The sequence below is a fragment of the Xyrauchen texanus genome, chromosome 19 (genome assembly GCF_025860055.1).
Source record: "Xyrauchen texanus isolate HMW12.3.18 chromosome 19, RBS_HiC_50CHRs, whole genome shotgun sequence".
Lineage (NCBI taxonomy): Eukaryota > Metazoa > Chordata > Actinopteri > Cypriniformes > Catostomidae > Xyrauchen > Xyrauchen texanus.
In genome coordinates, this window is record NC_068294.1 from 41,131,059 (window position 1) to 41,146,409 (window position 15,351).

A 15,351-nucleotide genomic window follows, 5' to 3' on the forward strand; every position below is an offset into this window, starting at 1 on the left:
AGGATGAATGATCCGAGGGCCAGCGGAGGCCCGGATCCGGCCCGTGGGCCGTAAGTTGCCCATGTGTGCTGAAGAGGATCACTGAGGCTATGATTCATAATGTTTGTCAGTTGAAGGTGACAGCCAGGAACAAACAATGCTGCTCCTTTGCTCGGTTCTGGTCTCAAAATTATCATTGGAGGTTGGGTTTTGGAATGAAGGGGCGTGGCTAATTCAGCGGCTCAAAGCTTCAGAACTCTAAAATCGCTTACAGCACCTTTAAGGTACAGTAGCTGCCTGTATTAACTTTTTACAGTGTACAAAAATCATGATAATACCACACTAATGGTATTTAAGTCAGTTTATTGAGATACAATTAATAGAAATTAAGTATTGATCCCAGATAACTGGATATTGAGATGCATACTTATTTAGTGCACCTCTAATGGATCAACCTGGTCTCATAGAAGCACGTTACTATACCTACATTTTTGCAAAATTATTTTTATGTGGCTTGTTTCCAGTTTCCTGGTGAAATGAACAATAGAGATGCTACAACAACAATCACTTTTATTCCCTTTCACACAAATCACGAGTAAAACAGCAGATTATCAGTTAATAAACAAGTATTTTTCGCTGTTCTTCACACAGTGCTATCTAATGACATCTAATCACTTGTAATATAGCGCATGACTCGAGTGTGATCCAATTGCACGGTAGCTCAACTGATAGAGCATTGCACTTGCAACATCATACCTGCTCATGGTCGACTTTGAGCATCAGTCTGCTGTTGAGCTGTTTGAGCGCTGAACTTTCCTCCTCTAGAGCTGCTACACGCCGCTGAAGACCCACACTGGTGCTGTTATAGATATGATCCCACTCCTCATTCAGCTTCATCAGCTGAAAGGCACACAAACACACTCATATAAAGTCAGAATAACATTCACTTCACCCTCAAGTTCCCCTCTACCATTGTCCTACATTTCCTTGGTCCTTTTCTTTCGTGCAATATTGCAAACCGTAAAACCGGACAGTCAAAAAGCTTTGAAACCATTTTCTCAGTTTCAGTGTTGGCGTAGTTGATGCTTTTGGCTTTTTAAAGGAATATTTCAGGTTCAATACAAGTTTAGCTCAATCGAAGCTCAATTGACAGCATTTGTGGCAAATTGTGGGTACAGTGAGGCACTTACAATGGAAGCCAATGGGGCCAATCCATGAACATTAAAATACAGGTTTCAAAAGTATAGTTACAAAACATGATTTTAGTGTTATAAAATCACTTACTAACCTTATCTGGGTGAATTTATCTCCAATAATACAACTTGGTTATTATGACTATGCTATTGAAACCTGTAATCTGGCAAACGCCATTAAAGTCAGTAAATCACTGTTTTTATCAAATTTAAATCAAGTTAACATGTTAACATTTATGTTTTGTGGCTGTACTTTAGAAACGGTTTGTTTTTTAATGTTTATGCATTGGCCCCATTCACTTCCATTATAAGTGTCTCACTGTAAACCACATTTATGCTTTTTATTTTTTAAATAAATAAATACAAGCGAGAGTCGAAATGACTTTTGTGGTATAGGTATCGTACCTCCGTGAAGTTGGCACACCATATAATTAAATAATCACAAAACTATTTCATTTGTTTGTGCTGTTTTGAGCTGCAAAAAATTAACGTTTGTGCTGGTTTGGTGTTTGAGATATTAAGCTTTCTATTTTGGACTGTGTGACGTCACTCTCCACCCCATCTCGCTCTAATCGTCCCAAACCGATGCTGGTCATTTGTGCTCGATTTGTGCCGGTTTGTATTGTTGAAAGAAACATTATAACTAATTCCATTACAAAGAAATAATTAAATGATCTCCCGGATCTGTGACGTCAGTCATGCATTTACCTCATCTTGTCCAATGCGCTCATTTTCTGACTCGTTCTTGTGCCACAAAAGGAACATTTGGAACATTCCTTTTGTCACGGTATTTAATCCTATGTCTCTTCCTTGTCTCGTGCCTTGTTCTTAGTGTGTGTTGTGTGGGTGCGTGAATGTGTGGGCGTGTTGTTTGTACCATGATTAGCGCTCTGCCGCAATCACTCCTCTCACCAGCTGTTACTCATTCCCATTCCCTTTAAATTCTCACCACTCTCTCATCTCCTTGTCAGATCGTTGTTTGTGATGTCCGGTGTTGTTCGCTCTTCAGAGTTCCAGTCCAGTTCTCTCGTTGTCCCTGTTTCGGGTCCTGTTTGCTGTTACCCGGATTCGCCGTGTCTGTTCAACACTTCTCTTCACTCTTCTCACCACGCATCATCTGACCATTGGAGACTCTGCGCCACTAGACCATCACCCCGACTTTTCCCCTATCTTCTCAATTTGACTGTCAATAAACTAATTGTCAACTTGCAACTTGCTTCCTAGCTTCATTACGCCACAGAACGATCTGACCACAAGATGGAAGCAGCGAGTAACAATTCAGACAGCCTAGAAGAATTCGTGATGAACAGCAGACTTCGTGATGGAGAACCAGGAGAAGAATCTCAATGACACGGCTCAGGCTGTCCAGGCTCTAGTGGCGCAGGTGTCCGGACTCACCCAGCAAATTCAACTTCTGCGAGCTCCCACTGCGCCACCCAGCACCGCTGATTCCTCAACCACCACCAGCCTCTCCCAGTCGGAGCCCCGCCTACCGGTTCCAGAGCTATATTCAGGTGAACCTAATTTTTGCCGAAGCTTTTCTAACACGATGCTCAATGCATTTTTCTTTACAACCCAGAACATTCTGTGATGAAAGAACCAAGGTCGCTTTTGTCCTGACGCTACTTTCTGGGAGAGCTGCCCTTTGGGGAACGGGCGTGTGGGAGAATCAAGATGAATGCTGCACCTCTTTTCAAGCACTCTCCGCGGAGATGAAGCGAAGCTTTCGACCGTGCTGTCTCCGGTAGAGAGGCAGCCAGAGTGCTGGTCGACTTAGCGCCAGGGGAGAGATCTGTATCAGACTTTTCTATCGAAGTTCGACGCTAGCGCGGAGAGCCAATGGAACGAGGAGGCGAGTGGGACATGTTCCTGCATGGGCTGGCTGATCGCGCCCAAAAGGAGATATACGCCATGGATCTCCCCACCAAGCTAAACGATTTGATCGCTTTGGCGCTTAGAGTGGACGCAAGGTTATCCAGAATGGAACAGCGTAGTACAAACCAACCGCCTCTTGAGAGGATTAGGCGGTCAATGTTCTGGAGGCGGGACGCTGCTCAGCCCCTGCTCTGTGATCCCGAGCCCATGCAGGTGGGTCGAGCCCGGCTTTCCGGGAGGAGAAGGAAAGGCGGAGATCCCAGGGACTGTGTTTGTACTGTGGTGGTGCTGGACATTTTGCCTACAACTGTCCTTTAAAAGGATCCGCCCGATAGCAAGTATGAGGCTACTATCGGGTGGGATCTCCGCCGAGAAGACCTCATCCACATCTACCCTCCTTCCGTAAGTCTTCAATGGTCTAATCACCGCCACGACTGTCGAAAGCACTTCTGGATTCTGGGGTCAAGGAAATTTCATGGACTACACTTTTGCACTCAACCACCAAGTCCCCTCAAGTCTCTCACTCACCGGATCGCTGTTCACGCCTCAATGGCCAGAAACTTCCCACCATTTCCCTAGCCACTGAAGACATCACTCGGCCACGCCAGGCAATCACACCGAGACCATCTCCTTCTACATACTGGACACTCCTCTTGCCCCCATCGCCCTTGGTCATCCCTGGCTCACCCATCACAACCCTAAAGTGGACTGGCAGTCTAAGTCTGTGTCAGCGTGGAGCACTCAATGTCATAAGTCTTGTCTTGTTTCTGCCTGTTCGCCTGTTTTTGTCCCTGTTTTTCAGGAAGAGGCGGTGGATTTATCTAACGCGCCCAAGGAGTACCTGGACCTGAAGGAGGTGTTCAGTAAGTCTCGGGCTGCTTCTCCCTCCACATCGCCCCTATGACTGTGCCATAGAGTTATTGCCAGGTACATCTCCGCCTAAGGGCAAGTTATATTCACTCGATTCCAGAGAGGGAGGCTATGGAGAAATATATTTCTGATTCTCTAGCTAATGGATTCATCCGCCCTTCCTCTTCAGCCGGGGCGGATTCTTTTTGTGGGGAAGAAGGATGGATCTCATGCACCTTGCATTGATTATCGGGTTGAACAACATCACGGTAAAGAATACTTATCCTCTACCGCTGATGTCTTCAGCTTTTGAGAGGTTGCAGGGAGCATCTATCTTCACTTAAATTGGATTTACGTAATGCTTATCATTTGGTCCGCGATCAGGGAGGGGGATGAATGGAAAACCGCTTTTAACACCCCCAGGGGCACTTTGAATACTTGGTCATGCCGCTCGGCTTGTCCAACTCCCCAGCTGTCTTCCAGGCACTCGCCAATGACGGCTAGCAGACATGGTTGATCAGTTCATATATGTTTACCTGGATGACATATTGATTTTTTCTTCTTCTCTCCAGGAACATGTGCAGCACGTCCGCTAGTGCTTCAGAGATTGCTAGAGAATGGGCTTTTGTCAAGGCGAGAAATGCGCTTTTCATGCACAGTCTGTTCCTTTCTTAGGGTACATCGTGTCGGTTGAGGGAATGCGATGGATCCTGAGAAGATCAAGGCTGTGGTAGATTGGCCAAGTCCAGAGTCTCGTAAGGCCCTACTGAGATTCCTGGGGTTCGCCAATTTCTACCGGGCGCTTCATTCGCAATTTCAGTCAACTAGCCACACCTCTGACCGCCTTGACCTCCCCAGAACAACGCTCAGGTGGTCAGACGCAGCTGAGGCTGCGCTTGCCAAACTGAAAGGTTGCTTTGTTTCAGCCCCCATCCTGATAACCCCTGATCCATCACGCCAGTTCGTGGTGGAGGTCGATGCATCAGAGGTGGGGTAGGCTTAGTGCTATCCCAGCTGCTCTCCTTCAGACGACAAGATACACCCTTGCGCTGCTTTTTTCTCATCGCTTGTCCTCGGCCTAACGTAATTATGACATTGGTAACAGAGAGTTGTTGGCAGTCAAGTTAGCTTTGGAGGAATGGCGCCACTGGTTGGAGGGTTCGGGGTACCTTTTATCGCCTGGACCGATCACAAGAATTTGGAATATATTCGCGACAGCTAAAAGATTAAACTCCAGGCAGGCTCGGTGGGCTCTTTTTTCGGTCGCTTTGATTTTACTCTCGCATCGCCCGGTTCCAAGAACATCAAACCCGATTCTTTATCACGTATTTTTGATCACTCCAACGCTCGCCTACTCCTCGAAAGTGCATTTTACCAGAGACTCTATTCATCTCTACACTCACATGGGAGATCGAATCGAAGGTCAAGACGGCCTTAGAAGGGTAACGCTCGCTCGGTGCCCACCGAACCGCTTGTTTGTGCCGGAGGGTTACGGTCCAGCTGCTATTCAGTGGGGACATTGTTCTAATGTGGCTTGTCATCCAGGAGTTAATCGAACTAAGTTTTTAGTCAAGCAACGATTCTGGTGGCCTTTGATGGTTCGTGACGCTCACAGTTTTGTTTTGGCTTGCTCAGTCTGCGCCACTGGTAAGAGTTCCAATCGACCCCCAGACGGGTTACTTCAACCGCTGCCGGTGCCATCGAGACCCTGGTCCCATATCGCTCTAGATTTTATCACCGCCTCCCACCCTCACAGGGACACACGGTAGTTTTAACCGTGGTGGACCGGTTCTCGGCTGCGCCCACTTCATTCCCTTGCCCAAATTACCCTCTGCCAAGGAGACAGCGGTGATTGTCATTGACCACGCCTTTCGCTACATGGCCTCCCGACAGATGTGGTCTCTGACAGAGGACCCCAATTTGTGTCCAAATTTTGGCTAGAATTTTGTAAATTACTGGGAGCTTACTGTTAGTCTGTCCTCAGGGTTTCATCCCCAGAGCAATGGTCAATCTGAGCGAGCCAACCAGGATCTGGAGAGAACGCTACTGATGTTTGGTATCCAAGAATCCTTCCTCATGGAGTCAGCAACTGTCTTTTGTTGAGTACGCCCACAACACGCTACCAGTATCATCCACGGGCCTATCTCCGCTTGAGTGTAGTGTAGGTTACCAGCCACCTATTTTTCCTAGTCTGGAATCCGGTCGCGTCCCTCCGGCCACGCCTGGCCCAGAGGTGTCACCGCGACTTGGACTAGGGCCCGGAGACTCTACTCCAAGTGGGGTCACGCACCAAGGCCAAAGCTGATCGCCACCGGTCTAGGCCTCCCGTGATACGCCGTTGGTCAAAAAGTGTGGCTTTACTAAGAACATTCCTCTACGCTCCGTGATCTAATAAACTTGCACCTAAATTTATTGGCCCGCTCGCTGTCACCAAGATCGTTAGTCCGTGGCAGTCCGCCTCAACCTTCCTCCAGCTGCATAGGAGAATTCACCCCGTGATTTCATGTATCCAAAATAAAACCCGCCTTTTATTCCCGCGATTAACCCGCCGGTTCCGTTCCCCCGCCGACTGTAGACGGGAACCTACTTATTCGGGTCAACCGTGATTCTGGACTCAAGACGGAGGGGACGCTGGATTTCAGTACCTGGTGGACTGGGAAGGTTACGGTCCGGAGGAGAGAGGTTGGGTACCGCCAGAGACATTCTGGATCACTCCCTTATCGATGACTACAATCGGCAGGTAGGGAGCCTGGGAACGCCAGGAGGCGCTCCTAGGGGAGGGGTACTGTCACGGTATTTAATCCTATGTCTCTTCCTTGTCTCGTGCCTTGTTCTTAGTGTGTGTTGTGTGGGTGCGTGAATGTGTGGGCGTGTTGTTTGTACCATGATTACGCTTCTGCCGCAATCACTCCTCTCACCAGCTGTTACTCATTCCCATTCCCTTTAAATTCTCACCACTCTCTCATCTCCTTGTCAGATCGTTGTTTGTGATGTCCGGTGTTGTTCGCTCTTCAGAGTTCCAGTCCAGTTCTCTCGTTGTCCCTGTTTCAGGTCCTGTTTGCTGTTACCCGGATTCGCCGTGTCTGTTCAACACTTCTCTTCACTCTTCTCACCACGCATCATCTGACCATTGGAGACTCTATGCCACTAGACCATCACCCCGACTTTTCCCCTATCTTCTCAATTTGACTGTCAATAAACTATTGTCAACTTGCAACTTGCTTCCTAGCTTCATTACGTCACACCTTTAAAGTACTATTTATTTCCCACCAGTGGACTCTGATGTCAGCCTCAGGTCAAACTGGTTTTGAGATGTTGCAACTGGGGGAAATACATTCTTCTTCATTTTTAAGGTGGTTTCAAAAATTATTTTTTTCACACCTCTTTGTTGAGTCTGCGCAGTTCAGTGTTTTTGTTGAGGAGTTGCAGTTTCTCCTCATCAGCGGAGGTGATGGACATACTTTCTGTGATGAGGGTCACCTGCTCCTCACCAGACGGGATTGACACCTCCTGTGCAGCATCCTCTTCCTGCCTAAAACATACACAGGCAAAAAAAAATTACACATTTTGTGGGCTTCACATTAACTTACTGTATATTGTTTTTAAAATGAACATGAAATGACATTTGCAAGTTGCACACTGTGACATATTTCGAATGGTAACAGGATATTCAACAAGTTAAAAATAGGACAAGGTTTGATTTGTATCCACACTTCTATGTGAGTTTGCTAAAACTCTACCTAAATAGCTATTTGGCTGTTGGTTAACATAATTTTTTGTGCCTGTGCAGTGTGCACCCTCAGACATCAGCTGAAAATGTATTACCCCACTTTAATTGTGGTGGCCAATTCATGTGTGAAATTAATTGGGAATGGAGTGGTGGTGGTGTAGTGGGCTAAAGCACATAACTGTTAATCAGAAGGTTGCTGGTTTGATCCCCACAGCCACCACCATTGTGTCCTTGAGCAAGACACTTAACTCCAGGTTGCTCCGGGGGGGATTGTCCCTGTAATAAGGGCTCTGTAAGTCGCTTTGGATAAAAGCGTCTGCCAAATGCATAAATGTAAATGTAAACAGCTGTGTGGCCACAAGAAAGCCACTTGTTAGTGAGGCCAAATGGAAAAAACGCCTTGAATTTGCTAGGGAGCATGAAGATTGGACTGTGGAGCAATGGAAATAGGTCATGTGGTCTGATGAGTCAGATTTACCCTATTCGAAAGCGATGGGCGAGTCAGGGTAAGAAGGGAAACGCTTGAAGCGATGCCCCCGTCATGCACAGTGCACAATGTACAAGTCTCTGGAGGCATTGTTATGATCTGGGGTTGCTTCAAGTGGCCAAGCTGAGGCTCAGCAACGTTATGCGGTGATAAAATGAAGTCAGCTGACTACCTGAATGTAATGAGCAGGTTATCCCATCAATTTACTTTTTCTTCCCTGACAGGACGGGCATATTCCAGGACGACAATGCCAAGATTCATCAGGCTCTAATTGTGAAAGAGTGGTTCATGAGGAATCATTTTCACACATGAGCCACCACAGAGTCCTGACCTTAACCCCATTGAAAGTCTTTGGGATGTGCTGGAGAAGACTTTACAGAGTGGTTCGACTCTCCCATCATCAATACAAGATCTCGGCCAAAAATTAATGCAACTCTGGACAGAAATAAAAGTTGTAACGTTGCATAAGGATGTCGAAACAATGCCACGATGAATGAAATCAAATCTGAAATATTAGAGTATGCATCTCTTTTTTTTGTTCAGGCAGTGTAACCTGAACAACAAGTAAGATTGTTAGAGGTGAAAAAATGTGAACATATTTAGAGATCTATTTTAAAATACGTGTCAAGTTCGTAGAAATGTGATGTTTTATGCCCCCCTTTTTTTTTCTGCATTATCTACTATTTTATTTTTTAATGTTAAAAATGTAATGTGGTGTAACCATTAAGTAAAAGGTATTTAAATATTATGCAACAAAACGGCTGCATATTTGTTTATTACATCACATGACTTTTCAAATGTTAATCATATAAAGGTGCACTCAGCAACTTTTTTGTTATCTTGGATGTACAGTGACCCCTAGTGGCGTGGATGTAGCATACTTCAAAATCATTCATTTTTAGTTACAGATGCCTTTGAAGAAATGCATTATTCACAGTCAGACATGATTAATTGAATCCTGATTTCAAAATTACAATCCATGTCTTTAGGATTAAAACTTTTTTAATGAGGAAAAAAATGACTGAATAATTTTTTTAAGAAATAATAGTAAAATATTATTCTTCACAACTCATGTCAACATTTCTTTTTAAATTTCAGCTTTTAATGAGACTGCTTTCTCGTTTACTCTCTCTGGATGGTTACATCACGTGACATTTTTTACTTTAAACACCAGAAGCTGAATTACATTTTGTATTTTTGACAAATGTAATAGATCTGGATGATGAGGGCCACTTCAATGACCCAAATGTGAGAGGTGATACTGTAATAAGTTTGGGTTTATTTACCTCAGAAATCCGAGGACAGACATCAGAACAGGCAATTAAGTTATTTAGTAGATAATAAGAGACTAAATCAAGCATCTATTTTCCTTAATAACCTGATTATTTCCATAGTAAACAACACTGTGCTGTTTTTGATGTTATATAAGTACAGTAAAAGACATGGAGAATTTGAAACTGCAGAAAAATAATTGATTAATTATAGATATTATATGCTAATTTCCCCCATGTTCCATCACTCACTATACAGTCACATAGTGAATGACTCATCTAAAGTGAAACTATGACCCAATATGGTAAAAACAAGGTGCCACGCACAGAAACACATGAGCGATCCCATAAACACAAAACTTTGGGGGGAATTTGAGTTGTGTGGGTTTCTGTTCCTTTTTCCCCTTATCATGTGAAACACAGGCTCTTTTTTATTTTCCCTGAGGACGTCACACAAGTGTATATTCAAATGAAGTGTCTGGATAGTTATATGTCAATATGTGTTAGTTTTATGTAGTATTTATCATCTCACGTCAGTCCTTGCTAATAAAAGCTATGAATGCAATGAGTCGTTTCAATAGTACATCATCAAAATGTATTAAATCAGTATTCCGGAATTAATACAAGTTAAGCTCAATTGATAACATTTGTGACGTAATGTTGATTACCACAAAAATGTATTTTGACTCGTCTCTCCTTTTCTTAAAAATAGCAAAAATCATGAGGCCTGGGTAGCTCAGCGAGTTTTGACGCTGACTATCACCGCTGGAGTCGTGAGTTCGAAACCCAGGGCGTGCTGAGTGACTCCAGCCAGGTCTCCTTAGCAACCAAATTGGCCCGGTAGCTAGGGAGAGTAGAGTCACATGGGGTAACCACCTCCTGGTCATGATTAGTGGTTCTCGCTCTCAATGGGGCGTGTGGTAAGTTGTGCGTGGATCGCGGAGAGTAGCATGAACCTCCACATGCTGCGAGTCTCCGCGGTGTCATGCATGATGAGTCACGTGATAAGATGCGCGGATTGACTGTCTCAGAAGCGGAGGCAACCAGACTGAGGTGAGTAACCGTGCCACCACGAGGACCTACTGAGTACTGGGAATTGGGCATTCCAAAAATTGCGGAGAAAAGGGGATGCAAAAATAGAATGAAACAAATAGCAAAAATCTTAGTTACTGTGAGATACTTGCAATGGAAGTCAATGGGGCCAATCCGTAAATGTTACAATTCTCACTGTTTCAAAAGTATAGATATAAAAGTCAAACAATATGCATGTTCACATGATTTTAGTGCGATAAGATCGCTGTAAACGTATTAATGGAAAGGAGGAGGCGAGAACCGGCTTGACGGTATAAATAATAGTTTAATGGTAAACTTAAAAGACAACATAAACACACACATGACGGTAACCGTCGTTACAATTATATTTGTATCTCAGTAAAGGGCACAGGTTGCCACTCTGGCTGTCGTGCTTGACGGACACACTCTCTCTCCTGCACGGCCCTCTGCAGTCAGCCTTTAAACCTCACGGAGGCATAATTAGCCTAATACGGGACCAGGTGTGTATCCACCCTGCCAAAATCGCTTACTATTCTTGCGTGTAAAGTTATATCCAATTTTACAACTTTGTTACCATGGTGACGTATAGCCTAAACCCTGTAATATCGGTAAATGATGATTTAAACAACTTTACAGATCAAATCACACGTGGATTTTAACAGAAGAGGTCTTGTATAAAATTGTAAGCTTCAAATTTCTGTGTTTCTACCCTCCAAAAATTGGCCCCATTCACTTTCATTGTAAGTGCCTCACTGTAACCCTAATTTTTGCTTTTTTTTTTTAAAGGAAAGAATGGACGAACCAAAATTATACGGTGTAGTACTATTACACATTGGTTAAGCTGTTGGCATAACTGAGGTCATTAAGATAAGAATAAGGTCACAATAAGGGATACTGAAAGACACTTTTATTACCATAAAACCATTTTATGAACTTTATTATGGCTGGACGATCTACACATTATTGTTTAAAATCACCCGTCTGATTTACAAATATTACAAAGCAGAGATTGTATAATAATAATAATAATAATAATATAATATAACACTTTTACTATGCTGCATACACTTATAATGATCCAGATACTTCACTTCTGTCTTTATATGTTCTAGAGTTGATATGTTTTCTGAATAAACTTATAAAATGTGAAATATAAGACTGTAAAATAATACCCACTCAGACTGAATTGATGTCTTCTGTTCATTTTCTTCAGGTAAAGAGGGATCTTTGCTGGAAGAATCCTCCTCTGACAGTGACGAATGTAAACTTCCATCCATGATTTCAATTGATTAATACCTGTAGTCCTGGTTCACTGCAAGTCTTTTAGTCCTGAATTCAAATGAGAATAGACCGTGACTTTAAACCACACTGATTTTTAGAGGGGAAGTTCAAATATAAACCCCTTCATTGACATGCAAGACATCACATCAAGAGTAGGAAGTAATGATTGACGTGTCACAATAATAAACAATCCCTTATCACAGCTGTTAAGCTCTTTACAATCTAATAACAGTGTAGTGGCAATAAATATTCTAGCCAAATACCTAGCACTATTAAGTCATTATTGTTTGCGAAGATGATTTTGAATGACTTTGTCCTGATGGTGTTTTTAAATGGCAACAGTAAAGCGAGGTATAAAACAAGGAAGTGATATGATGATATGCAGTGGGGAATTTCCACTTTCGCATCATCTGTTTTTGCTGCGAGCTTTCTGAGCGACGGCTAAAAGCAGCGGTGTTAAACACCAAACCACACTCTCGCTGTGAGTACAGAACTGATAGGACATGCCGTGAGGGTCCGGGGTGTTTTCCATTCTCAAAAAGTCTGATACTGTTTATTTATATATATTGTTTACAAACTTTACCATGGTAACCAATATACTTTCCACCAAAATACCACTTACAGTTACTGTAATAGCGTAATAGTTTATTATGGAATTGATTATTATTTTGTTTAGTTGTTTTTGATGATAGAATTGGCTAATATCATGTTTCATACTCAAATTTACTAAGTGACTGTAACCTACTATAGTTCATATGTGATGTCATAGTATGTTACTACTCTCACTATTTCTGCAGTATGTAGTATATAATGCATAAATACACTTTTACGTTAAATAAAAGTGTGTTTTAGCACTGTGAACTTAACAGTCTGGTTAAAAAAAATTTTCACACTCTAATTCATTACATTGCATTACAGAAGATTTATGTAAATTTTGTAATTTTTTCTGAATGTCATGAAAATTCCCATCAAAGTGTCATTTCTTAAATTCTGTATTGTGTCTTCTGTGCTGGAAATAATGGTCATGGAAATGGGGGCGGAGCTATGGGGTGGCCAAGGATGGCCACTATGGACCGAAGCCTGGCCACTCCATTGGCCACACCCCTTTGCAATTGCCATTGTGTCTCATAGAATTCTGTGCTGGAAATGATGGTCATGGAAATGGGGGCGGAGCTATGGGGTGGCCAAGGATGGCCACTATGGACCAAAGCCTGGCCACTCCATTGGCCACACCCCTTTGCAATTGCCATTGTGTCTCATAGAATTCTGTGCTGGAAATGATGGTCATGGAAATGGGGGCGGAGCTATGGGGTGGTCAAGGATGGCCACTATGGACCAAAGCCTGGCCACTCCATTGGCCACACCCCTTTGCAATTGCCATTGTGTCTCATAGAATTCTGTGCTGGAAATGATGGTGATGGAAATGGGGACGGAGCTATGGGGTGGCCAAGGATGGCCACTATGGACCGAAGCCTGGCCACCCCATTGGCCACACCCCTTTGCAATTGCCATTGTGTCTCATAGAATTCTGTGCTGGAAATGATGGTGATGGAAATGGGGGCGGAGCTATGGGGTGGCCAAGGATGGCCACTATGGACCGAAGCCTGGCCACCCCAATAGCCACACCCCTTTGCAACTGCCATTTTGGTCATTGTTTGTCTTGGGCACAATTTAGTTTCTTAGAGGTGGAACCGTCTCTGTACAACCGCAACACACAGGAGAACACCCCAAGGTCGCCGCACCTCTCTGTCTCGGGTGTCACTGTATCCACTCCCCTTCATTTTTGTTTCCACACGCCTCTGCTTTCCACATGCTGGATGGAAATGCCATTTGAATGTTTTTTTTTTTGTCTTGCTAATTTCTTAGTTAACGTTAATTTTGGAAATGATGACCAGTAAAACATATTCTTCTAACATGTGATATTTACCTCTGATTTTCTTTATTTTCTTTAAACATCACCTTATTTCATCTCAAGCTCTTCACTGACAGTCAAATTGGTTAAAAGGAAGTGATGTGATAGATGTGGGTGAGAAACGACACTACACTACCGGCTGATGCACGTATCAAATTCAATGCTTTTGATGCTGGCATACAGAACAGTCACTGGGTCTGCTCCAACATACCTAAAATAATTTCTGCAGAGCTACACACCCAATAGAATCTGAGGTTGGCTAAGGAACGTCGCCATGTCATAACAACACAAAGAGGCATCAAAACACTTTCTCTGACTTCCAGTTTCATCATACCACGTTGGTGGAATGACCTTCCCAACTCCATCCGTGAAGCTGACTCACTCTCTGTCTTCAAAAAACGACTTAAAACGCATCTTTTCCAAGAGCAACTAGTCACTAACAAAAAAATTATAATTAATACAAAAAAATTGCACTTGCATATGTTTTGAATACTGTTCTGATGCTAGTGAAACTTATGGCACTTTTGTACCACTGTCTCCTTAAGATGATTCGCTTACGTGTTCCTCTTTTGTAAGTCGCTTTGGATAAAAGCATCTGCCAAATGAATAAATGTACATTTTAATTAAACAGATCAATATTTAACTGCTTTTTTACTTTAAATTCTTCTCCCTGCCCATTAGGTGGCGATATGCACAAAGAATGTGAATCACCCAAAAAAAAAATATAAGAATGTGAAAGTGAAAGTGGAGATTTATAGTAAAAAAGGACTTAAATATTGAGTTTCTCACCCACACCGATCACATCGCATCTTAAGATATAGATTGAACCACTTTAGTCATATGGTGTAATTGAGTTCACAATAGGAAAGGGGGTGGGGGGAATGAGCAGAACGGTCAACATAACTTTAATGACATAAATGAACTTAAAGAAACATAAACACATGGACACGGTGGCCGTGTGCGTGTGTCTCTCTCTCTCTCGAACTGGCACACCAGGTTCGTTTTTATCCCCCTCCCGGCTGATTAGGACAATTCAGTGCAGGGCGTGCACCCTCACGGCCTGGCCACGCCCTCCTCCTCGTCACATATGGATTACTTTTATGCTGCCTTTATGAGTTCTGATCACTATTCACTTGCATTGTATGGACCTACAGAGCTGAAATATTCTTCTAAGAAAGTCATACACATCTGGGATGGCATGAGGGTGCATAATGATTTTTGAGTGAACTATCCCTTTAAATTAGTTTGTTTTGATAGAAATCAACTAACTATAATCCAACATGAAGAACTACATCAGATGTTACAAATAATAAACAGAAGAATTGATTACGAATTGATCTTTTGCCCTCGATCTTTTGTATCCACAATGCTAGATATCAGCCGTGATTTTTTACTTCCCCTTCTATTTGATTGGACCACCAAGAATTTAGACACTTTTATTTAAAATGGATTAAAATTCCTAAATAACCATTTTTATTTTTGAGACAACAATTCTCTGACTGCAACAGAAGGTCATGTGACAATGTAGCATGCTACTGTTTGAAAAAAAGTGTGCATAATCCTTAATGTTTCACATATTATTTTAAAAACAAATAGTCGGCAGTGTTCACTGTACTCCACACATAAGAATACGTATCCTAGTATTCCATTCTGAGCATAGCAGGTGTGATATGGATTAACACATTGACCGCATTAGAGTTCCAGGGACTGCACCACAGGTC

General features: G+C 43.0%; 1 protein-coding gene across 1 annotated transcript in view; it reads right to left on the bottom strand.

Moving 5' to 3' along the window:
- LOC127659741 (uncharacterized) overlaps positions 1 to 11,968 on the bottom strand; it is a 23,523-nt gene extending 11,555 nt beyond the window's left edge. The window contains exons 1-3 of the mRNA XM_052149692.1: positions 11,614 to 11,968; positions 7,278 to 7,428; positions 736 to 879 (exon numbers count right to left, since the gene is read on the bottom strand). Of these exons, the coding sequence (XP_052005652.1) occupies positions 736 to 879; positions 7,278 to 7,428; positions 11,614 to 11,714 (396 nt within the window). The 5' untranslated portion in view covers positions 11,715 to 11,968. The remainder of the gene's footprint in view (positions 1 to 735; positions 880 to 7,277; positions 7,429 to 11,613) is intronic.
- Positions 11,969 to 15,351: the final 3,383 nt, after the last annotated feature.